The 26,387-nt window shown below is 48.2% G+C and overlaps 1 protein-coding gene across 2 annotated transcripts in view; it reads right to left on the bottom strand.

The window, feature by feature from the left end:
• Positions 1-21,758, bottom strand: part of RCBTB2 (RCC1 and BTB domain containing protein 2) — a 63,364-nt gene extending 41,606 nt beyond the window's left edge. For both annotated transcript variants that reach the window (XM_073663827.1, XM_073663828.1), the window contains exons 1-5: positions 21,586-21,758; positions 12,173-12,328; positions 9,573-9,723; positions 8,611-8,777; positions 6,868-7,026 (exon numbers count right to left, since the gene is read on the bottom strand). In XM_073663827.1, coding sequence (XP_073519928.1) covers positions 6,868-7,026; positions 8,611-8,777; positions 9,573-9,723; positions 12,173-12,295 — 600 coding nt within the window. In that variant the 5' untranslated portion in view covers positions 12,296-12,328; positions 21,586-21,758. The remainder of the gene's footprint in view (positions 1-6,867; positions 7,027-8,610; positions 8,778-9,572; positions 9,724-12,172; positions 12,329-21,585) is intronic.
• Positions 21,759-26,387: the final 4,629 nt, after the last annotated feature.

Genomic DNA, 26,387 nt, shown 5'->3' with positions numbered 1-26,387 from the left:
TTACTTGCGGCTTGTTAGCAATGCGCCTCTCAAAAAGCACTGAGAGAGCTGACACCTGGCTCTTAAGGGAGGCCAGGGACAGTCTGGCCTCCAGACCCGATTGGAGAAAACCAAGTACCCTGGGGAGGGAATAAGGGAATGGGGTCTGGCCAACGAGATTCGCACCAGGTAAAGAAGGCTTTCCAGGTACAGTAATAAATCTTTGCAGAGGTTGGCTTCGGTGCTCTGATCATGGTTCCAATGACGTCTGGCGAGAACCCTGACTGGGTTAAAACCTAGGTCTCAGTGGCCATGCCATCAAATTGAGGGCCCCTGAGTTCTGGTGGTAGAACGGGCCTTGTGACAGAAGATCCGGGCGGTCGGGAAGACGCCAGGGGACATCTGCTGTGAGCTGCACGATGTCGGCGTACAGCGTACGTCTGGGCCAGTCTGGTGCGATTAGGATGGTTGGAACTCCCTCTTGCTTGATCTTCCTCACCACTCTGGATATCAGGGGGAGAGGTGGAAAAATGTACAGGAGCTGGAACTGGGTCCAGTCCTGGACCAGGGCGTCCGCTCCCAGCGCCCGCGGGTCGTGTGTCCTGGCCATGAAGTTGGAGACCTTGGCATTGAAGTGGGATGCCATTAGGTCCACGTCCGGAGTCCCCCAGCGATGGAAGATCTGGCGAAAAACTTCGGGATGGAGAGACCACTCTCCCGAGTCCATTCCTTGCTGGCTGAGGAAGTCTGCTTCCCAGTTGTCCACACCCGGAATGTGGACCGCCGAGAGATCCGAACCTGTGTCTTCCGCCCAGTGGAGAATGTGTGTCACTTCTCGCATCGCCTGGGCACTGCGGGTCCCCCTTTGGTGATTCACATATGCCACAGCCGTAGCATTGTCCGACTGTACTCTGATGTGAGAGGCTGCCAGTAAGTGATGGAAGGCTCTCAACGCCAGGAGAATGGCACGAATTTCTAAGATGTTGATGGGCATGGTCGCTTCTGCTGGGGACCACTTGCCCTGTGCTCTGTGGTGTAGGTGTACCGCACCCCAACCCGTCAGGCTCGCGTCGGTGGTCAGAACTTTCCATTGATCCGTGAGAAAGGATTTCCCCTTTGTTAGTGAGGTTGGCTTGAGCCACCAGTGCAGGGACCTCCTGGTTGACGACGTCAACTGGAACTCCCTGTTGAGAGAAAAAGGGTTCCTGTCCCATGACTTGAGGATGCTTAGTTGGAGAAGCCTGAGGTGAAGCTGGGCAAATGGGACCGCTTCTATTGCCGCCACCATCCTGCCAAGGACTCTCATGGCAAACCGGAGAGAACGAGGGGGTTTGCGAAGTAGGGTGCGGACTCCTAAACGGAGAGGCAGTGCCTTGTCCTTGGGAAGGAGTACTAGACCCTTGAGGGTGTTGAATAACATTTCCAGGAAGGTCAGAGACTGACTCGGGGCTGGTGATGACTTTTGTAGGTTGACTAACCAGCGCAGGTGACTCAGAATGTCTATTGTGATTGAGACGCTGAGTTCGCAGTCCTTGAAGGTGGAAGCCTTGATGAGGAGATCGTCCAGATATGGAACGAGTATTATGCCTCTGGAGTGCAGGACATCCATGGTGACTGCCATGACTTTGGTAAACACTCTGGGAGCCGTGGCGAGTCCGAACGGGAGAGCCACGAACTGGTAGTGTTCCTGGTTGATTGCGAACCTGAGAAATCTCTGATGGGCGGGCGGAACCTGAGAAATCTCTGATGGGCGGGCGCAATTGGTATATGCAGGTATGCGGCTTGAATGTCTATGGAGGCGAGAAATTCTCCTTTCTCCATGGACGCAATAATGGACCGAAGGGACTCCATGGGAAAATGACGTACCAGTACATATTTGTTGAGCTGTTTTAGGTCCAGTATGGGCCGTACGCTGCCTCTTTTTTTTTTTGGGGGGGGGGGGGGGGCTACGAATAAATGTGAGTAGAACCCTTGGAAGCGCTCGGCCGTGGGGACCGGTACTATGACTCCTGCTTGAAGAAGCGAGGAGACCGCGTGGTGGAAGGCAAGAGCCTTGGCTGGCGGTTTTGGGGGAACAGACAGAAAGAATCTGTTTGGCGGGTTGGAAGTGAACTCTATCTTGTATCCTGAAGACACTAGTTCCCTGACCCACCTGTCTTCTGTAATAGGCAGCCAGACTTGGTGAAAGAGCGAAGGACGGCCACCTACAGGTGGGGTGTCTTCCGGAGTCCGTGAGTCATGATAAGGAGGAAATGCGAGATTTTCCCCCTTTAAATTTTGACAGGCCAGCCCTTGATTGCCAGGTCTTGTCCGACTTTTGCGTCGACCGCGAGTTGTCCCTGCGTGGAGCGCGGTTGTTATTTTGTGCTGCTCGCAAGACGGACCAGCCGGAAGAGTTCCGAAAGGATCGGAATCGTGCTTGATTGCACTTTTTGTAAGTGAGTTTGGGCTTCAGTTGGGGGAGAGAGGTACTCTTACCCCCGGTGGCGTTGGATATCATTGTGTCCAACTGTTCACCGAAAAGCCGACCACTGAGGTATGGGAGGTGTGTGAGGGACTTCTTTGAGGCTGCATCTGCTTTCCATTCCCGCAGTCAGAGGATACGCCGAATCGTCATGGCGTTTGATGCTATCCCCGCTGTACCCCTTGCAGAATCCAGAGCTGCATGGAGCATGTAATCTGCTACAACTGCTATTTGGGCCGCTTGGTCCGACAGTTCAGGGGTAGATGCTTGTAGGCCAGTTTCTAAATTTTGGGCCCAGGCCAAGATGGCCTTGGCAGCCCAAACTGAGGCGAACGCGGGAGCCAAGGAGGCCCCTGCTGCCTCGAAAATTGAACGAGCCATGCGTTCCACCTGCCGGTCTGCTGTGTCCCTGAGGGTTGAGCTATCTGGCAGTGAAAGGAGTGTGTGTGCTGCTAGTCTGGAGACTGGGGGATCCACCTCAGGTGGATCTGTCCACTGTTTGGTGACCTCCGGTGGAAAGGGGTACCGCGCCTCCAGATATTTGCGATTAGTAAACTTTTTCTCAGGATGAGAGAACTGCTTTTTAAGGATCGCTTTAAACTCTGGGTGGTCAAAGAAGACCTTATGCGGTTTCAGGACTCCTTCAAAGGAAATCTTATGTCCTGGTGTCTCCAGGGGTGGGTCGGAGATGTCCAGCACCCGATGGATGGATGAGATTAGATCATCAACTAGCACTGTATTGCCAGGGGAGATAGGGATTAGGGACCCTTCAGTTTCCTTGTCTGAGTCGGAATCACAGATGTCTTCCGAATCCTGTGTATCACTAAGGCGTCTCCTGCTGGGAGAACCGGAGCGGAGGCCTTCTCTGGTCAGGGATGGCTGTGGGGATCTGCATTGTCTGTCCCTGTCAGGGGACGGTCTAGATGAGCTGGGAGTACGGTGTCTCTCACTGGAAGGGGACGACCGTGTGGTATGGGATGACGCAGATGAACGTGACCTGTGGGTCCGCTTGCGTCCTGACCTAGACGTGGATGTGCCCGTGCCATCATGTCCCCAAGTGGAACTCTCCATTTGCTGAGTAGTGTTCATAGCCGAGGCATGACTCTGCAGAGCCTGAAGCAATGTGGATGTGAGGTTATCTATAGACTACGTCATAGATTGCGACATCTGAGTGACTCATTCCGGTGTGGTATTAGGCACCGAAGTATTGGCAAGGGCTTCATGGGGCTCTGGCACAGCTGTCTGCATGCAGTCCTGGCAATGTGGATATGTGCTGCCACTGGGGAGAGTATTACTGCAGGCTGTACAGAGTGCACAATAGCAGTCCTGCCTGGTTTTCTTGGACCTTGAGCCCGGCATAGTATACAGGGGTGGCTATGCAGAGGGGGCCAGCAATGCAGAGAAGCTCATAGGATTCACAGCCGAGTGAGAGATTCCAGCTGTGATCTTACCCCACCAGTGTGCCTCTTAAGTCCAGCGCCGCAGATCCACAATCCTGTGCCCCCCTGGAGACTGGCAGGCCTGGTCTCTATGTGCCGAAAGGTAGCTGCAGGGTTAATGTTCCTGTAGCAGATAATGGCCGCCAGAGTGTGAAGAAGAAGGTGGGCGGAGAGCTGAAAAGGGTGGCATTATTGCTGAAAAAAGGCGCCCTTTCAGTTTGGCTCCGCCCCTTCTATGACACTGTAGACTGTCATATTCGACATCTGGGGGGCGGGCCGGGGGACGGAGAGTGGGCGGCGTATCTATGTATGCCATGACTGCCTTGCACTCTCCCCCGGCCCCAACAGGAGTCCACAGCAGGGCTGGGATTCCTAGAGGTGTCTCAACCTAATACCCCCCAGAGGGGGATTAGGGAGGGTGCTGCTGTCACCATCAGGGGGCTGTTATCCTCGCCTCGACCTCAACCCAGAGACCAAAAGGAATTGGGGAAGGAGGGGGGTCTCGACTTCGAACCAGCACCCGAGGGGCTGGGGAAGGAGCGACATGGTAAGTAGACATCTCGACTTCAACTGTGCACCCCGTAAAAGGGGGCAGAGGAAGGAGCCATGCCGGGAGTCTCGCAGGAGATCCACTTATCTTCATCTGTAATTCAGTCGGAAAAAAAATCGGAAAAAATCGGAGTAAAAATCTTTAAGTGTGCCTCCTATGCGACACTAAGCAAAAACTGGAGAAGGCTGATGCCGTCCAGGGGTGTACACTGCAGAGGAGGAGCCACAGTTAATCTTTTTCAGATTAAGCATAGTGTTGCCTCCTAGTGGACAGCAGCATAACACCCATGGTCCTGTGTCCCCCAATGAGGCGACAGAGTAAACACTAGTGCACGGCAAGCCCTCATCATCTCCCGCTTCAAGTGTGACCGGCCAAGAACACTGCTGACGCCGTTTGTCCCATACAGCAAGGATCCAACGGTAAAGCTCCACCGCATTCTCATCGACCATACCACGGACTGCTATTCATTACAGAAGACCACGCACGCCATCTACATAGAGACAATGCATACTGACAGGCAGGCACTTATTAGCCGATTGCTATCCATTACCCACTCCAAAAGTTACATATCAATAAACCACTAGGTGCATTTAGCGCATATCATTTTGCTTTCTTTAGTGACTATAAAACTTCACACACGTGGGCAGACAGTGCGTCAGCATATGCAGCTTTAAGCACCAATATCAAGTAGAAGCGTTGGTGCACATTTGTAATTTGGTTTCTTATTCTACGTCAAGTGACAAGGCTCGTTAAAAGGTTGAGATTGACTGTTAGGATTGCTACATCCAATAGGTGGCGCTAGCATTCAAAACAGCATAATCTCTGAAGAGGCTAGCTGCACTTTATATATAAACATTTATTAGAAGGTGGAAATAATATTCTTAGAATTATAAATTGTAAATGCTTTTGTGACATAATTAGAAGACTTATGCGATAACGGGCCATTTTTCATCGAGACACTCTTATGTATATCACAAACTACATTTCCAAGAATATTTTAATTAAAAATATATCAATCCTACATTAAACCTACAGCAGAAGGACACTCCAGTCTGGGCTGTAAAGATATGTTGGGATTTTACAGCATTGGTCTGGACTCCTTGCCAAGTCTCCAGTGCCTGGTAGTAGGCTCTGTGGCCTAGTAAAGCGTCTTGATTAGCGCTGTGATGAGCAGATTATTTTCTGGTTATCACGTGTGCAGAATGCATCTTACTTGTGAATTTCAAAAACTTACTAGACGGATGGACATGTACATGCTCCATCACAGGTTCATCCGTGTAAAAATAGCTATCCATCTACTGCTCATCCCTCACAGTATCAAATTCTATAACTTAATACTGGACAAGACCGGAGATTCAGTGGAAAACATGGCTGTAATCAAACAAACTGTAGAGGTTTAAGTGATAATGCCATAAAACAGTGGCCTTCTAAACGCAGATATCTTCTCAAAAGTTTCAGCAGCATTTGCTGAGTTTCAATGGCACATTCATATCAATGTTGATAAGGTGTACTTCTCTGCCATGGCTAGGGCAGCGTAGAATACTGCAGTGCACATGCGTCGGGGCGCATGCACATTGCAGTACTTTGCTCTGTCCTTGTCAGGGCAGAGAAGTACGCCTGCAGGAGCGCAACGCCGGGGAGACTGTGTGGATGACTTAGGGACATGTCATCCACATGGAGCAGAAAAGGAGGACAGCATCGTAAGAAGAAGGGAGGTGCCGGACCAAGACCAGCGACACCCCTCGGACCAGATCCCCCCCCCCCCTAGTTGAGTATAATAAAAGCTCTTTTTCTTGTCTTGCACAAAGGGTTGGGGGATTATATGCAGCATTATAGAATGCTGTATGTCAGGGCTGAAAAGTGGTGTGCTTATTTCATATTGGTCATACCTGATGACAGGTTCACTTTAACCCTGGTTTTATCAGGATCAATTATCAGGGAGCACTGCTCTTCCGCTTACTGAACATTGACTGTTCAAGTAGCGGCATTGTTGAGCTGCTGATCCAAACTTTAGGTCTCCAATATGGCTAGCAGAGGCAGCATCAGAGCAGCACAGGAGCTCTAGTAAACTCTATAGTAAAGAGTTTGCAAGCGTTGCGCTCTTGATCACTACTGATAGGCAACGAGCAATAAAAATTGTAGAACTAAAAATCCCTCCGTTATGTAGAGTGAAGAGGATTTCAAATCACAAGTAGATAGCAAAGTTCCTTATTTTCATAAGCACACACCAATTTTAACCATTTATCAATTTTAGCAACCCTTTTAATCCACTTAGTCTGCAGCGCTTTGTGATGATAGTTCTACAAAACTTAACTGTACAATAAAAAATATTTTATTCTACCCATCACCCAACTACTGATATTGTTGTAGATGTATACTACCAGTTATGAAAGCAGAGTATAACAAAAAAAAAATGCAACAGCAACTTTTCTTACCTCTCCGTTGTCCACTATAGCCATGGAGCTCATCTGACCACAAGCAATGCCAACAACAATCTTGTTTTGTAGACAACTAGTTACTCTTCTAGGGATTGGTTGATTTGCCGTAGAGCCAGAACCAACTTGCCCCGAATTATTATATCCCCAAGCGTACACCTTTTGTAAAAAAGACAAAATCTATCATTAATCAAAAATTTTGTCAAAGATCAAAGCATCTGGAAAAATGCTAGGAGGTTATAGCTTAAATACTTCCAGACTGGTCCGCAAATGACTCTGCAAGGATATTTTAGAATATCACTACAAAGTCAGCAGCTGCGGAAGAGGGGAGCCGGCTGACAGACAACAGGATTGCCCATGGACCTGGCAGAGAGTTTATTACCATATCTGCCTTCCTGACTCTTGCATACATTGAGCTAAATGAGAACTCTGTATACAGTATATAAAACCACTAACAGTGCTTAAAGTGCGTTTCCACTGAAAGATTATCGTGAACCAGCATTTGTTCATCAGGTGAAAGGATTTTTAAGCTTGCTTAAAAATAAGTGTTCTCGGCAGCGCATCGTCTTGTGTAAACAGGACTCGAGCTGCCAGGAACAATGCCAGCCTATGCGCAGTTTATGTGACTGCAGACTTGTGAATCCTCACAGTGCATACATGGCGCGCCGTAAGGACTCTCTGGTGCCAGCACACAGACCAGTCATCCTTTTAAAGTCATAAAAAACATATATGCCACATACGACTCCCCCTTTGACATCACAGAGGAAACAAATTAAATTATTAAGAAACATAGAGAATTGTAAGAAATAAAGAAAACAAAAAAAACAAAGTACCCTGTAGATTTTTTTCTTTCCTTACAGCAGTGAATAATGTGAAATGTATATAAATACCCAAAACAAAACACCTGTTAAATACCCTCAGCTGCTCCAGTGGACCCTGCTCCAGCAAAGTCAACAACAACCGGTGAGGGCCATAAGAGGAGTGGGGATTTAAAGGGACTCGGTCAGCACACAATGATTGTTCACACCAAGCAGAGGTGCTCGCTGCACCCTTGGCGGGGCCAAACATTTAAGTGCACCTTCCCACCTGCTTGTTTTCCTTCTATGTCCACCTACCTCCCTAATCTTTGAATGACAGCTCTGGCTTAAAACTGCCAGAGTAGGGCGGAGATAGACAGAAAACAAACAGGTGGGAAGGTGCACTTAAAGGGGTGGTCCGAAGGCAAAGTCACTTTGCTCCTAACTTCCTATCTATTTGATGCTACAATCTAAGCTATTTTCTAATATACTTGCTTTAAAAATTCCCTACCATTTCCTAACTACACTATCCAACAGCTATTGTATTTTTGCGCTCTACGTCCTGTGTGATGACGATTCATTTGAGAATCCCAGTGCATGCTGGAATACTCAAACGAGACTTTGCCTTCAGACCACCCCTTTAAATGTTTAGCCACAATGTGCACTAGGAGCATTACTTGGTTTGAACAGAGTCCCTTTAACATGATTATATTGCTTTTTTATACTATTCTCTAAAATTAAAAGATAAACTCTGAATAACCACTTTAAATATTACTGGCACATCCTATGTGATGGTCTGCATTGGTCATGGGTGAGAGTTGCAAGGACTGGACCTTCTCTGATTAAACAATGATAGGTATTTTTTGGAACTATTGATAACCTAAAAAGGATTACCACGCTAGGTACTGTAGAAAATTTCCTGCACCATGTCAAGAAACATTCTTACCTCTCCATCGGATGTGGACACCATGGAATGATGAGAACCACAAGACACACTCACAACCTTCTTATTTATCAAGTTGGTGGACACTTGACATGGAATTAAAGCTTGATTTGTAGATCCATTTCCCAACTGACTGTAGGCATTATGCCCCCAGCTATATATTTCTCCATCTGCAAACACAAAAATAATGTTTGACATATCAGTAGTCACATAACATTTATGGCTATTGTGTTCTTCCCGACACTATGACTGGTTGTGGCCTACTTGGGTGTCCTGATCAGTATTTGTAGCTTATTTTGTGGAACCAAACTATCTGTAATAATGCATTCAGCTTCCCTTACTCTTCTTTCCTTCACAATAACACTTGCATACGCTCATCAAATGCTTCAATACAACAAATGGGGTCAGAGACTGTTCATTTCGGCAAATGTACATGGGCATTTCCTATAAGAATGGAAGACGAGTCTAGAATAGATCCAGTGACCAGTGTAAAAATTGCAAGATTTCTCTTTTCACACAGCCCATGACCATTTTTTTTAAATACATTTAGCATAAAAACTTAACTTAAACAGTAGAACATTTTCTGATTACATTCCCTTTAAACACTTGCATTAAATGCTCATGTAGTTTGCGGCTTCTCACCTCGCCTCATACACATGCACGCTTGACTTGGCTGAGCATGTATGTATCCTCATCAACAGTGAAAGCGCAATAAGCCGCTGCTAGAAACCCAAGCTGTAGGGCAAAATCTGGAGTACTCGCATGCACGTTTAATGGTCAGCAAATCTCGACGAGGTCAGGTTCAGCCAAACATTAACCTAATGGCATCGCTGCTTAGCTCAACCAAAAAGGCATGCAAGACAGAGCCTTCCAGTGTGGCATCCGAGCTAAACCGATTCCAGTAAATAAGCATAAATATTAATATGAAGACATTTGTTTTAGTCCCCTGCCCCCTTTATCCCTACCTGAGGTAACAATCACCACATGAGGACCACTTCCACAGCTTAGAATATCTACCTTCTTCCCTGAGAGAACATTAAGACACCTCGGTTCAATGATACTCTGGGCATCTCCTGTTCCTAAACAGCCACTGCTGTTAGTACCCATCACAAAAACCTGTAAAAGACAAAAGAAAGAAGAATTTAGGTAAAGCTCTCTGGGAAACGTGAGGATTTATATTACTTTCTTTAAGCTGGTAATACTCTAAATCGCATAGTATGCTCAGCAAATCTTTGCCTACTGTAAATATCTGCAAATAAATTTCATGACATCCATCTGCTCAGCAACTTTCACGATACTGACAACAAGAAAGGTGGACAAAATGATCGATTACCTTCTGCCAGTCAACGTGAATATAGTAACCTGCTTAAAGGCCTTGTCCAGTCACTATGTGACTGCAGACTTGTGAGTCCTGAGGATTCTCCAATGCCGTGAGCATGACTGTAACTATGTGATTTGTATACATGGTCATGTGCAGACTAGACTGTACCTGGCCACACTCAATGCAAGTGTATTAGGTGCAGACAGATACAGGCTAGTCGGAATGTGGCTGGAAGTATGCAACTTGCATAAATGTGGTCACATGACCACCCACTCCTGGCGTGCGGTGCGTGTAATGTGAGGGTTCACAAGTCTGCAGTCACAGAGTGACTGCAGATTTGGAGCTTAAAGGCCCCGTCACACATAACGAGATCGCTAGCGAGATCGTTGATACGTCGCGGTTTTTGTGACGCAATAGCGATCTTGCTAGCAATCTCGTTATGTCTGACAGGTAGCAACGATCAGGCCCCTGCTGTGAGATCGCTGATCGTTACAAAGCTTCCTGGACCATTCCTGGGTCGTTGCGCTCCCGCTGGGCAGTGTGCATCGCTGTATTTGACACCTTATCAACGACCTCATTAGCGATTCAGAACGGAGACACGTAGGCATGCATAAATTGGACTTTTCCGCGCCCCTCGTCCCCGATTGGTGGTCGCTACAGCGTTCTCATTTTCATCCGTGCATAAAGAAGGCAACAGAATAGCGATTCCATCCTTTGTTTCTGACCTCGTGCTGGATTGCAGATCCTAGCAGAATTGTCCGGGCTGTTGATATCCGTTCATTCGACTGAGTCCTGATTTTGCGTAATTTTATGCACGCCTTTGTGACACAGTACAGTCCCTATCAAGGTGTGGATCGTTGAAATAGCTGCTGTGTGAAAGCGTCCCAACGACTGCCGAGATCGTTAGTTAGATCGCTGGGGCGGCCGAAATCGTTGGGAAGTTCTGCATGTTTGACAGCTCCCCAGCGATCACGAAACGACTCTCCAGCGATCCCAAAACCGTGACGCACTAACGATCTCGCTAGCGATCTCGTTATGTGTGACGGGGCCTTTAGACCGGACAACTCCTTTAAGATGCCAATCTACAAGGCAAACTATTTGCACATAATGCTGTATAAACATTGGTCTTCAAATGCATTAATACATGTGTGGGGAGATACTATGCTAGATGCCCCAAAACTCTGGTACATTTTACTAATCACCATACCTTGCACCACATTTATTATGCATTTAGACACTTTCAGCTCCTCACTCATCAACAGCAATGGATCCTACCTGCCCTTTAAATTTGTAGGATTTTGACCCCAAAGTGGTATGTCTGATAGAAATGGGCAGGGTCCCATCAAAAGAGGTTGCCTTGTCATGGCTCATAGGAATAGACGAATTTGCCAATTTGTGCACAAGCAGCTTCATTTTATAAGTACGTTCTATATAACAGTAATGCCGTACAAATGTCACATATTCAATGTTTGCATATATCTTACACTGTCCTGCTGCACTTTATTACCCATCAACAAGGCGCAGTTTCATAAGAAACGGTAGTGGATTTGCTGGAAAGACGCGCAGGTTAATATACCACGCCAAGCGTGTAATTTCAGGAATAAAGTAGGCCAACTAATAGGTGTAGTGAACTAGGAATGGGGAGTCTAAAGATGCTACAAACCGCATAAACCACTGTGATCAATTTAGTAAATTTTAAGACCAAAGTCTAAGTTTACATGGTCTAAAAATTAGAACGTTTTAGTAAATCTGCTCCAATGTATTTTGAAAAAAAAAAACAAAAGCTAGGTATGTTCTCTCTACGACCAGTCTATATGCCCATTGGAGGAGATTCAGAAATCCTGGTAAACCTACTAGGAGTTACACAGTAGGAATTTACCATGAAGGACACACTCCTGTTGTGGGATGTAGACCATCAGAGATTGACAGGTCCCAGTTACCACATCCCCATTGCGACAATGTCCTGCAGCTTCCTACATTCAGATGACAGACTACATAGCAATGACAGTGGAGACAGCCAAGTGACATGTGTCAGTGCAAGAGCAAAATATGGACTGGATCACAGATATAAACATTATCTCAAAAAATCATGATTACAGGAATTGGAAGGACATAATTTAATGCAATTGCACCACTAGCGAAATGTTATTATTAAATTATGAATTGAAATAACTAAACGGGCCCCATGTAGTTTTTGGGCATTTTTGTCAAGGTAAATGAACATAAATGACGTGTCTACTATACTTCATCATTTTTTGTGATGTATAACACTTCATTTCCAGAACCGAATACACAAGCCTTTCTGATGAGCTTCAAATCTTCTTGAGGACAAAGTGCAAATATCGGCCATTTTCCGACATCTACCATGGTCAAGGTAGATCAAAATTAGAACGGCACAATCTGGGAAGGAAAAAAAAAAAAGTAAATGACTTTATTTTACACTGAAAATATCATCATCATCATCATCATCATCGTAAAATGCCAGGGTTTGCTGCTATACATCTGCTCAGCAACTTATCATACATACAATTAATACATAACTTTTTCTATAGACTAATAATGGTACATTTAGATGCTGTTCTTTGTGTAATGACTTTTTAGCAGACTTAAAAAAAAAAAAAAACATTCTCTGCAGCACATTGTCTTGTGTAGCTACAGTATATTCCGGCTTATAAGACGACCTGGTGTATAAGACGACCCCCCTACTTTCCTGTTAAAATATAGAGTTTAGGATATATTCACCGTATAAGACTACCCCTTTTCCAACGCATACCAAACACCGGTAAAAATAAAAAAAAAACAGATTTGAATTTAACATGGTCCTTTTTTAATTTAAATTCTTATGACATGCAGGTATATAGCAGGAAAACTGTCACTCATAAACATAAGGCATACAACAACAACATTACTATCATCCATTTTCATCAGCGGCATACACCGGTACCCGACAATTTACAACAGAAAGAATAGAGCTTCACACATAGATTAGATAGATAGAAATATGTCAGTCACATATATATGAAGTACAGTGACATTGTTGCTTAATGTACTTGTCATTTAGTGTAAAGGATTTATTAAAAAATATAATAGTGTTTTCATGCACCGTCTCTTTAAAAAAGCCGGCCGGCAATTCAGCATCTGTACCCGACAATTTAGAATAGAAGGAATAGAGAATCATACATAGATTAGATAGATAGAAACATGTCAGTCACATATATATGAAGTACAGTGATAGTGTTGATTACTGTACTTGTCATTTAGTGTTAAAATAAAGGATTTATTTAAAAAAAAATTGGCGTGGGGTTCCCCTTAATTTTAGTCTCTAGCGGAGGTTAAGCAGACGGCTGGGGCAGATGTTTGAAGCCTGTGAAGGGGGTAATACCCACGGAGCTTCCCAGACTACTAATATCAGCCCCCAGCTGAATACCTAGCCTTTACTAGCTATTAAAATGGGGGACCCCCCCAAAAAAATGACGTGGGGTCCCCCCTATTTTAATAGCTAGCAAAGGCTAGGCAGACAGCTGGGGGCTGATATTAATAGCCCAGGAAGGGTGCCATGAATATTGGCCCCCTCCCAGGCTAGAAACACCAGCCGTCAGCCGCCCCAGAAATGGCGCATCCATAGGATGCGCCAATTCTGGCACTTAGCCTCGCTCTTCCACGCTGCCCTGGTGCGGTGGCAGGGGGTAATAGGGCTGGGGTTCATGTCAGCGCCAGCTGCCATGAAGCCCAGGTTAGTAATGATGGGCGTCTATAAGACACCCCCATTACTAACCTACAAAGTGTTAAAAAGAAAAAACACACTACACCCAGAAAAAAATAAGTTATTTGAAATAAAACACACCATTTTATTTAATTCTTAGTTTACTAAAAAAAAATAGTTACCTGTCCACGTTCCTGCGCTGATCTCCCATGCACAGCTGTCACATCTGGAGATGGTGACAGCTGTGCATGGCTGCTGTAAGCTCACGCTGCCGGGAACACGTCCGCTCCCGGCAGCGGGAGCCACTGACTGAGGTCACCGGAGTGCATTCAGTCAGCACAGCTCCGGAGACCTCCTTTACGGCACTGCTGTACTGTGGGAATTTCTCACGATACAGCAGGGCCGTAAAGCAGCTAACCGGAGCAGCGCTGCCTGAACTCCGGCGAACCCGCTTATGCAATGACGGGGCTGCTTTACGGCCCCGTCATTCTAGCGGCGGCAGCGGTTCAGAGCGGTCACATTCTGTGTGGCTGCTCTGAACTGGAGATCTTCGTGGGACACTCGTGGACTACTACGGAGGGGTAAGGATAAGGTTGTGGTTTATTATTTTATATTTTATTACAGGAGATCGATGGCTTCGGGGAATTAGGTGTCTAGGTGAGTATAGGTATAGTTTTTTATTTTTTACTTTATTTTAGGTGGCGATCGGCGGGGACAGGTAATGTATGAACTAATTTATTGTAGGTAACCACTGGCCACCAATGACATGTATTTAACATTTATTGGGGACACAGTAGGGCAATTTATATAGCAGGATCAGGCTGATGGGAACTACTGCTCCCATCGAGCTGATCCTGCTGGCAGGAGTGGACGGGGGACAGACATAGGCCGATGGGAGTAGTAGTGTCACATCGGCCTATGTCTGCCTGCACGCACACACCCGCACACATAGCACAGACACCGCGCACACCCGCAGACATCGCACAGACACCGCGCACACATCTCACAGACACCCCACACACACCAATCATGACGGGTCTGGGAGGTGAGGCTGACCTGTGAGACCGTGGGAAAGTTCATGTGAGTTCATGCAATGCAGTCAAGCATGAACTCACATGAACCCTCTGAGGGCACCGCGGCAACTTCAAATGAACAGCTGATCGGCATCACCTGATACCTCAGCTGTTCATTTGAAATAACCGGCGGGAAAGCGCAGCACAGAACGGGAAAGCCGGCGGTGAAGTCTTTTCACTGCCGGCTTCCCCGCCCGGGTCCTTCACTCCCCGCTCCTTTGTGCTGCACTACCCGCCCGGTCCTAACTTACGATCGGGATGGGAGGTGGCGAGGGGAGCGGAGGATCAGGGTGGGAGGCTGCGGGGAAGCAGTATGGGGCTGTGTGATTGTTTAAAAGCCGGCGGCTTTTTACCACCCGCCGGCTTTTAAACAATCAGGAGAATTCTCCCACGCTGGGATGGCATTCTGATGACAGGCTGGATCTCAGCTGAGCTCTGCCATCCAGCTTGTCATCCTTCAGAGACACTGCAGAGCGCAGGCATTATGGGAACTTCCGATTCCGGTATTCGATATTGTAAAAGTATTGGAATTAAGTATCGGAATTACGATACCGCGAATATCGGCCGATACCCGATATTACAGTATCGGAATGCTCAACACTACTTGTCACAGAAGCGATGCGAACTTCCCAGCTCCTGACACAGCGCAGCGCTTCTGTGACAAGTGAAAGCTGTCGGCACAGAAGCCCTGCGCTGTGTCCGGAGCTGGGAAGACACTGCGATGTGTCAGAAAAGTTCGCTAGGTTCTGTCTGTCTCCACTGCTGGGAATACGCTGCGCTGTGTTCCAGGCCTGAGAAGACACAGCGCAGCGATGTGTCAGTTTCAGCACAGAAGCGCTGACTGTCTGGACCTACCGCCGCCGTATTTTAACTCCCTCCACCTTATATTAACTCCCACATGGCAGGGATACGGCCACGGCAGCTTATTAACACCCCCAGAGTATCCCCGCATGTCAATTTCTGAAAGTTCAAAAACATTACCGGCGTATAAGACGACCCCAGACTAGACAGAAGATTTTTCAGTCTTCAAAAGTCGTCTTATACGCCGGAATATACGGTAGGTAATATACTGCAGATAACACAATCATTCTGTGCATATAGCATATTAACAAAAGTTCTGTGCGCACAGAATTCTGGCTGTCCCGTCTAAGCATGGCAGCAAACGATCGCCAATCAGCAGTCATGTCACAGCTGGGATCGGTCAATGTAAATGCCCATAGCTCTTACCACTACATATTGTAGGTCTACACAACATTCTGTAATATGGATCCTTTAACCCCTCCCACCGCGGCCAATTTCAGCAGGGGAAAAAATTCTAAGTGCGTTGAAATTGCAAAAAATAAGTGCAATTCCACAATTGTTTTGTTTTTCTTTTTTTTATTTACCATGTTCACTATACGGTAAAAGTGACCTGGCAATATGGTTCTCCAGGTCAATACGATTACGCAGATACCAAACATTTACAGTTTTTTCTTTTTCATTTACCGGTAAGTGGTGAAAAAAAAAAAAAAGGATCTTGCTTGTGTCACCATTTTCTGACCCGTAACATTTTACATTTTTGGTCAATGGGGCTGTGTGAGGGCTTATTTTTTGCACCCTGAGTGGATGTTTTTATTGATACTAATTTTGGGTTTTGGCAGCGTTGCGACAACCGAAAAAACGTAATTCTGGCGTTTCAATTTTTTCTCTCATTATCAGTTTACTGATTGGATTAGTTTATTTTGTATTTTGATAGATCAGACTTTTATGGACGTAGTGATACAAAATGTGTATTTTTCATATCTATTTTTAATGGGGAAAAAGGAGGGTGATTTGAAATTACTTTTCCACTTTCTACTGTACTTGTTAGTCCCATTTGGGGACTGAACCTACAATTGTCTGATCGCTTCTACTATGCACAGCAATATCATAGTATTGCTATATATAAGAAATTTCACGGCTGCAGGCTGGCCTTCAAAGGAATACCATCATGACAGGCACGGAGGTCTTCAGCAGATCTCTGGCTGTCATGGCAACCCATCAGAGATTGACAGTGGCATTTAACAGGTTAATAACCATGGGTGGAGCTCCGCTCAACCTGCGGCTGTTAGAGGCAGATGATGGGCAAATATTACAGCCATCATCTGCCAGGTAACATGTGGGCTCGGCTTGCAAGTCCGCATCAACGTCAGGGACCCAGTACATGACGTAACTGTACATCATATGGCAGGAAGCGATTAAACCACAGAATACTGTAAAATTTATTCAGGAGTAAAGATTTTCCCATTCGATTATTATAGTGTACCTCCAGTTCTACAGAGCAATGATGGTAATATGTACAAATCAACGAAGAGAGATAACAAATCCTCCATATATTACATATGTGAACTTGTGTCCCATCCATTTACCTGAAGCTAAGAGTTGCTTCAGCGAGAAAGCGCTGAAGTGTATCAAAGCCTATAAAGCAGGGTCTACAACCTGTGGTTCACGGGTTCAAGTGGTGTGGCTAGTGGCTGTCTGCAAGCTTAGTGCATTAGCACCAGATCTAGCAAGCAGCTATGAAGAGAAGGTCTCCAAATTGTGACTTGCGAGTAGCTCGGCATAGAAGAGCAGATCTGGATGCTTATACTGGCAGGAAGCCGAAAAATATTGTAATCTGTAGAGTGGATGATATCGGATGTCAGAGGGGTGCTTGAAGATAGATGCAATAGTGTAGCGAGTGTGCTTGATCCAGGAATACCAAATGGGAGTAAAGTGGGAAGCCTTGTATGAAAGTACACTGTAAATATGGGAAGAGGCACAATGTCTCCATAGTAAGTTTCCCCAAAAAAAGCACACGATCACACAGGTAATGGTGGGTTGAGTCACTACTGTGAGGGGTGGGAGTCATTCTCCTCGGCTCCCCAGCATGAGAGGTCAGTTGGGTTACAGCGGGGTACACTTTCCGGACAGGTGAGTATAAGGTTTTTTGCTTTTTTTTTCTAATTTTTACACCAGGACTCAGCAGGAGCAGAATACTACTCTCAACATTGTCCCCTGCTGGTGCTGATTGCAGCACTAGCAGGGAACAATGATGAGGGCAGCGTTCAGCACCCGGCGCTTGGGAACAGTGATAACTGTACACTGATTCCCAGGCGCCGGGTACGTGTAATCCTGTTCCTGATGCGGCATAAGGTTGTCACACAGGGGCACACGAACACACGGATAGCTCCGGTATTGGTATTTCCAGTACCGGCAATATCCGGACGTGTGAAAGAAGCCTAACTGAAATTTTACTTCCTCTACTACATCTTAAGCCTCCTTCACACATCCGTGTTGTAGGCGTTATTTTTAAGGGAAAAAAAAACACATACCCATTATAATCTATGGTGCTGTTCACATGTCTGTGTTTTTCACGGATCGGGTGTCCATGCAAAATACAGGGCAACATGTCTGTTTTTTCCAGCTGCACAGATGAAAAGGGCCCATCCAATTTTATGGGTCTCTAAAGAACACATACAGCACATGGATGACATCTGTGTGCTGTACGTATATAACATTGCAAAGTATAGGAGAAGCTTTGTCATTTATTTATTTATTTAGCATGTACGCTGCACATAAAACACTGAGCATGTAAACTGAGTTTTATGTGCAGATTTTCCCCATAGACTTACAATGGATGCGGAAAATAAGCAGGTAAAAAAAAGCAGCTAAGGATAGGCCATCAATGTAAAAGTTGTGGATGACCTCTTTAAGAGCTCTGTATTACCCCACCCCCACCAGTGATTGGCAGCTTTCTGTGTACATGGGCAGTAATCTGCCAATCAGTGGTGGGAATGGGGTTATACAGAGCTCAACAATCAGATTTGCAGCAGATAAAACACTGATTTTATCAAAAGTATGTCCAGTAAGTGCTACATCATTAGAATCAAGGTTCCTGCCCCTATATTATGTTGCTCTCAGATGGGGTAGCAAAAACTTGGTGACAAAAGTGTTGTGGATAGCACTTTGTGCATAACTACGAACATGGGACACCAACAGAACAGAGGAAGATGGAGTTAACAGAGGCTTTTCCACTTTTAGAAAAGTGGACCCAAAAAGTGATAAAATAACAAAGAAGAGGTTCTCACCTTCCCCGGATCCAGTACCTGCTCCCAGCCACTGCTCAGGTCTTGGTGTTTTGGCTGCAGCAGTGATGGCACATTGACAGCATGCATCAGTACTGTAGCCAATCACTAAGATCAGCAGCTCGTGCCATCTACCTTGGCACAGCTACTGAACTCAGCGATTAGCTACAGCAGTGATGTGCACTGTGGACATGACGCCACCGCTGCAGCCAAACCACAAAGGCTAGATGAGTGGATTGACCATGAGCTGGACTAAGATAGAATGAGAAGCAGCCTATGTACTTTTAGGTATTTTAGACAGTTTAAAGTCAAATATGCAGCCACTTCTGTATAGGGACATGAACATCTTCTCCTTTATGCTGTACGTAGTCTGAGCCTTTTCTGACGTTACAGATTACCATAGAGTCAGGGCTGTGGAGTCGGTAAGCCAAACCTCCGACTCCACAGCCCTGCGTATAGTCTACTCTGCACGAGTCTCTATTCCATTGGCGTTAGGCTCAAGGTGTTTTGTTTTCTTTACAGCACAGATAAACATTATTTTGGCACATTTCCTCTGGTACAGGATTTCCTACATGTAATGTTTCGGTATATACAATCTTCACAGAGACTACCTTCTAGGATTTTGTCTTCCTTCCTGAAATGACAAGTGAGACTACACACAGGAAGACATTTAGGAGGAGCACAATTTCTAAAGTTCAATGATGTGGTTACATAGAACATCTGAAGATAGCAACAGACTTCTGACATGTAATATTACTGAAAGATCTGAAGGCGCTGATATTCTGATTTATAGAAAAAAGGCCTCATACAAACTAGTGGGGTCATACCGGCTGGTTATGCCACATAACTGGCACTACTGACGCAGCATTGGGGTCCTGGGATCAAAGTCAACATCGGCACAGAGTTCTTATACTCGCTATTTAAGATTTTGCTTGTTGATTATGTATTTTTCTAGACACATCACCTAGTTTCTAAGAAGAAAGAAGATGACGTTGAAGCTGTTGATCAGTGCTACTGAAAATACTATACGTTTTTAAAATAGGATGCAAAGGTGTTTTTTAGGAGCAACAGTGGGCTCCAGTGATCCAGTCACCTCCAGTGCAGCACTTACAAGCTGTATTGGAAAAAGCTTGAATGCATGGTGCATGTTCAGCCACCACTGATAGATCACAGTGGCAACAAGCTAGAACAAGCTATAATAACAAGCTATATACAACGTTCTTCAGAATGTACAGGACTTTTAATTATGAGTAAATTACAAAGCTTTTTGTTTTTTTAACAACCATTTTGCAATTTTACTCATAAAAGAACAATAGAACTGTCCAGTAGTGAACAACCCCTAATTAATGGGCCGAGGAAGGAGACAAATAAATAAAAAATTGATACTCACCTCCCACATCCCCACCACTCATCTGTACTTTGTGCTGCGACCCCAATAAGTCTGCTGGGGTCAACATCCAGTGGGCTCGTCACATCAGCACTGCAGGGTCGATGGGGGACACCTCCAGAGCGGTGCTGAATCGGGAGGGGAATAAGAGTTCTGCGAAAAAGATTCACAGGAGCCTGGCCTGGCAGCCACATTGGTTGTCCTAGATCAATGTGAACATCCTACTTACTGGGACAACCCAGACGCCTCTTCTGATTAGTAGGCTGCTGAAACAGAACGACATTCGATGACTATTGATGTAGCCACTGGACCAGGGTCCTCTGAATCTTTTTGCTAAACTATAGTGAATATCAGTCAGCCCATTAATAAGGCTTTGTCCAATAGTGGACAACTCCTTTAGTAACTAATAATATGTTAAATGGATGTCTAAACAGTGGCACCCATCTATACTATAATGGGCAGCAGGGTGGCTCAGTGGTTAGCACTGCAGCCGTGCAGCGCTGGGGTCCTGGGTCAAATCCTACCAAGGACAACATCTGCAAGGAGTTTGTATGTTCTCCCCATGTTTCCGTGGGTTTCCTCCGGTTTCCTCCCACACTAAAGACATACTGATAGGGAATCTAGATTGTGAGTCCCAATGGGGACAGTGATGATGACATATGTAAAGTGCTGTGGAATTAATGGCGCTATATAAGTGAGTAAAATAAATAATGGAATCTATTTAATGATTACAGCATGAAAAGCCCTAATTCACAAGACCATATAGTGGGTGAAGTTTTTCATCTGTATTATGGCCCCAATTCCCTGCAGACCGGGAATCTCATGTCTAATCTCACAGCATTATAGACAAACATGATGCCATTAGCTCAAATCACCGGATCGGAACTTGCAGCTGTACAATAAGTACTATCACTCAGAGAATACCGCCACTATACAGATGTGGTGGAGGCTCCGTAACAGATCCTGTATTAGTCTATGGGTGAGGAACGCCAACGTCGGGCACTGGTACAGCCTCCATTTAACGGGACTTGTATCTGACGTAAACGTAACAGAGCGAATGACATAAAACATAGTGTGAACATGAGCTAACCCGGCCATGATCATGTGCTCACGCATCGTCAAGCGCCATACGTGCTGTCATACATGCTGCCCGCTCTCATACGCCACAGATATTTGGCCACAATCTTATGTCACGCATGCTGCCCACTCTCATATACTATTCATGCTCGCCCACCCTCATATGACATGCGTGGTGCAAGCCAGTAGGCGAGCACGAGTGGTATATGAGCTCACCCAGCCCCACATTCACCAATAACATAGACTAGTATGTCAGCCACAGCCAGGCACAAACAGGCGCCTCTGCCCCATGTCACCCCCCCACTGCGCACAGCAGCAGCCACACTTCCCACCTGCGGTCGGTAGACAGCGCCGCCGGGGGTCCTACAGCAGCTGTTACTCTGACGATCCCCACAGCTCCCACTACCACCGGCATCAGTGACGTCCAGCTAGCCCCGCCCCCTACTTCTGGCAGCGCGGAGACCAAACGGCTGCTGATAGTGACGTCACCATTTGTTATTCTTGGTCGCACATTGAATGTAAAAGGGGAGGAGCTCTCACCATTGTGTAATAATCAAGTGCTGACTGCAGTACAACCAGCGGCCGCTAGAGGCGATGTTTGACAAGCGGATTGTATACATAGATGAATGGCTATAGTGAGCGAACTCAGGGCTTAGATACAGTGAGAGAGCGATCTCAGGGCTTAGATACAGTAAGAGCGAGCTCAGGGCTTAGATACAGTGATACAGCAAGCTCAGGACTTAGAGAGAGCGAGCTCAGGGCTTAGATACAGTGAGAGAGCGAGCTCAGGGCTTAGATACAGTGAGAGCGAGTTGAGGGCTTAGCTAAAGAGAAAAACAAATATGTGCATGTAAAAATGTAGTCATAGTCATCCCTGTGATTCCCTATAGATCGCAGAGGAGTCAGTGTTGTAGGTGACACTCAGAATTTGCTATATAGCTGAGCATAGAGAATTGCAAGACACTGGTCACATTTGAACTCCCGGAGCAGAGCAGCTCGCCCATCCTCAGCTGGCACCATGTATCAGGCAGCTCGCCCATCCTCAGCTAGCACCATGTATCAGGCAGCTCGCCCGTCCTCAGCTGGCACCATGTATCAGGCAGCTCGCCCGTCCTCAGCTGGCACCATGTATCAGGCAGCTCGCCCATCCTCAGCTGGCACCATGTATCAGGCAGCTCGCCCGTCCTCAGCTGGCACCATGTATCAGGCAGCTCGCCCATCCTCAGCTGGCACCATGTATCAGGCAGCTCGCCCGTCCTCAGCTGGCACCATGTATCAGGCAGCTCGCCCATCCTCAGCTGGCACCATGTATCAGGCAGCTCGCCCGTCCTCAGCTGGCACCATGTATCAGGCAGCTCGCCCGTCCTCAGCTGGCACCATGTATCAGGCAGCTCGCCCGTCCTCAGCTGGCACCATGTATCAGGCAGCTCGCCCATCCTCAGCTGGCACCATGTATCAGGCAGCTCGCCCGTCCTCAGCTGGCACCATGTATCAGGCAGCTCGCCCATCCTCAGCTGGCACCATGTATCAGGCAGCTCGCCCGTCCTCAGCTGGCACCATGTATCAGGCAGCTCGCCCGTCCTCAGCTGGCACCATGTATCAGGCAGCTCGCCCATCCTCAGCTGGCACCATGTATCAGGCAGCTCGCCCGTCCTCAGCTGGCACCATGTATCAGGCAGCTCGCCCATCCTCAGCTGGCACCATGTATCAGGCAGCTCGCCCGTCCTCAGCTGGCACCATGTATCAGGCAGCTCGCCCATCCTCAGCTGGCACCATGTATCAGGCAGCTCGCCCGTCCTCAGCTGGCACCATGTATCAGGCAGCTCGCCCGTCCTCAGCTGGCACCATGTATCAGGCAGCTCGCCCATCCTCAGCTGGCACCATGTATCAGGCAGCTCGCCCGTCCTCAGCTGGCACCATGTATCAGGCAGCTCGCCCATCCTCAGCTGGCACCATGTATCAGGCAGCTCGCCCGTCCTCAGCTGGCACCATGTATCAGGCAGCTCGCCCATCCTCAGCTGGCACCATGTATCAGGCAGCTCGCCCGTCCTCAGCTGGCACCATGTATCAGGCAGCTCGCCCATCCTCAGCTGGCACCATGTATCAGGCAGCTCGCCCGTCCTCAGCTGGCACCATGTATCAGGCAGCTCGCCCATCCTCAGCTGGCACCATGTATCAGGCAGCTCGCCCGTCCTCAGCTGGCACCATGTATCAGGCAGCTCGCCCGTCCTCAGCTGGCACCATGTATCAGGCAGCTCGCCCATCCTCAGCTGGCACCATGTATCAGGCAGCTCGCCCGTCCTCAGCTGGCACCATGTATCAGGCAGCTCGCCCGTCCTCAGCTGGCACCATGTATCAGGCAGCTCGCCCGTCCTCAGCTGGCACCATGTATCAGGCAGCTCGCCCATCCTCAGCTGGCACCATGTATCAGGCAGCTCGCCCGTCCTCAGCTGGCACCATGTATCAGGCAGCTCGCCCGTCCTCAGCTGGCACCATGTATCAGGCAGCTCGCCCGTCCTCAGCTGGCACCATGTATCAGGCAGCTCGCCCATCCTCAGCTGGCACCATGTATCAGGCAGCTCGCCCGTCCTCAGCTGGCACCATGTATCAGGCAGCTCGCCCATCCTCAGCTGGCACCATGTATCAGGCAGCTCGCCCATCCTCAGCTAGCACCATGTATCAGGCAGCTCGCCCATCCTCAGCTGGCACCATGTATCAGGCAGCTCGCCCATCCTCAGCTGGCACCATGTATCAGGCAGCTCACCCATCCTCAGCTGGCACCATGTATCAGGCAGCTCGCCCGTCCTCAGCTGGCACCATGTATCAGGCAGCTCGCCCATCCTCAGCTGGCACCATGTATCAGGCAGCTCGCCCGTCCTCAGCTAGCACCATGTATCAGGCAGCTCGCCCATCCTCAGCTGGCACCATGTATCAGGCATCTCGCCCATCCTCAGCTGGCACCATGTATCAGGCAGCTCGCCCGTCCTCAGCTGGCACCATGTATCAGGCAGCTCGCCCATCCTCAGCTGGCACCATGTATCAGGCATCTCGCCCGTCCTCAGCACCATGTATCAGGCATCTCACCCGTCCTCAGCACCATGTATCAGGCATCTCGCCCGTCCTCAGCTGGCACCATGTATCAGGCATCTCACCCGTCCTCAGCACCATGTATCAGGCATCTCACCCGTCCTCAGCTGGCACCATGTATCAGGCATCTCGCCCGTCCTCAGCTGGCACCATGTATTAGGCATCTCGCCCGTCCTCAGCACCATGTATCAGGCAGCTCGCCCGTCCTAAGCTGGCACCATGTATCAGGCAGCTCGCCCGTCCTCTGCTGGCACCATGTATCAGGCATCTCGCCCGTCCTCAGCACCATGTATCAGGCAGCTCGCCCGTCCTCAGCTGGTATCATGTATCAGGCAGCTCGCCCGTCCTCAGCTGGCACCATGTATCAGGCATCTCGCCCGTCCTCAGCTGGCACCATGTATCAGGCATCTCGCCCGTCCTCAGCACCATGTATCAGGCATCTCGCCCGTCCTCAGCACCATGTATTAGGCATCTCGCCCGTCCTCAGCACCATGTATCAGGCATCTCGCCCGTCCTCAGCTGGCACCATGTATCAGGCATCTCGCCCGTCCTCAGCACGATGTATCAGGCATCTCGCCCGTCCTCAGCACCATGTATCAGGCATCTCGCCCGTCCTCAGCGCCATGTATCAGGCAGCTCGCCCGTCCCCAGCACCATGTATCAGGCATCTCGCCCGTCCTCAGCACCATGTAGCTGGCATCTCGCCCGTCCTCAGCACCATGTATCAGGCAGCTCGCCCGTCCTCAGCACCATGTATCAGGCATCTCGCCCGTCCTCAGCACCATGTATCAGGCATCTCGCCCGTCCTCAGCATCATGTATCAGGCATCTCGCCCGTCCTCAGCACCATGTATCAGGCATCTCGCCCGTCCTCAGCACCATGTATCAGGCATCTCGCCCGTCCTCAGCACCATGTATCAGGCATCTCGCCCATCCTCAGCTGGCACCATGTATCAGGCATCTCACCCATCCTCAGCTGGCATCATGTATCAGGCATCTCACCCATCCTCAGCTGGCACCATGTATCAGACAGCTCGCCCATCCTCAGCTGGCACCATGTATCAGGCAGCTCGCCCGTCCTCAGCTAGCACCATGTATCAGGCATCTCGCCCGTCCTCAGCACCATGTATCAGGCATCTCGCCCGTCCTCAGCTAGCACCATGTATCAGGCATCTCGCCCATCCTCAGCTGGCACCATGTATCAGGCATCTCACCCATCCTCAGCTGGCACCATGTATCAGGCAGCTCGCCCATCCTCAGCACCATGTATCAGGCATCTCGCCCATCCTCAGCTGGCACCATGTATCAGGCATCTCGCCCATCCTCAGCTGGCACCATGTATCAGGCATCTCACCCATCCTCAGCTGGCACCATGTATCAGGCAGCTCGCCCATCCTCAGCTGGCACCATGTATCAGGCAGCTCGCCCATCCTCAGCTGGCACCATGTATCAGGCAGCTCGCCCATCCTCAGCTAGCACCATGCATCAGGCAGCTCGCCCATCCTCAGCTAGCACCATGTATCAGGCATCTCGCCCATCCTCAGCTAGCACTATGTATCAGGCATCTCGCCTGTCCTCAGCTAGCACCATGTATCAGGCAGCTTGCCCATCCTCAGCTAGCACCATGTATCAGGCTGCTTGCCCATCCTCAGCTAGCACCATGTATCAGGCAGCTCGCCCATACTCAGCTAGCACCATGTATCAGGCAGCTCGCCCATCCTCAGCTAGCACCATGTATCAGGCAACTCGCCCGTCCTCAGCTAGCACCATGTATCAGGCAGCTCGCCCGTCCTCAGCTGGCACCATGTATCAGGCAGCTTGCCCATCCTCAGCTAGCACCATGTATCAGGCAGCTCGCCCGTCTCCAGCTACCACCATGTATCAGGCTGCTCGCTCGTCCTCAGCTAGCAGCATGTATCAGGCAGCTCGTCCGTCCTCAGCTGGCATCATGTATCAGGTAGCTCGCTCATCCTCAGCTAGCACTATGTATCAGGCAGCTCGCCCGTCCTCAGCTGGCACCATGTATCCAGCAGCTCACCCGTCCTCAG

The sequence above is a fragment of the Phyllobates terribilis genome, unplaced genomic scaffold, assembly GCF_046119375.1.
Source record: "Phyllobates terribilis strain yellow unplaced genomic scaffold, ASM4611937v1 Scaffold_2__4_contigs__length_985480577, whole genome shotgun sequence".
Lineage (NCBI taxonomy): Eukaryota > Metazoa > Chordata > Amphibia > Anura > Dendrobatidae > Phyllobates > Phyllobates terribilis.
The sequence above is the reverse complement of the archived record's forward strand: the minus strand, read 5'-3'. Positions and strand labels throughout refer to the sequence as shown.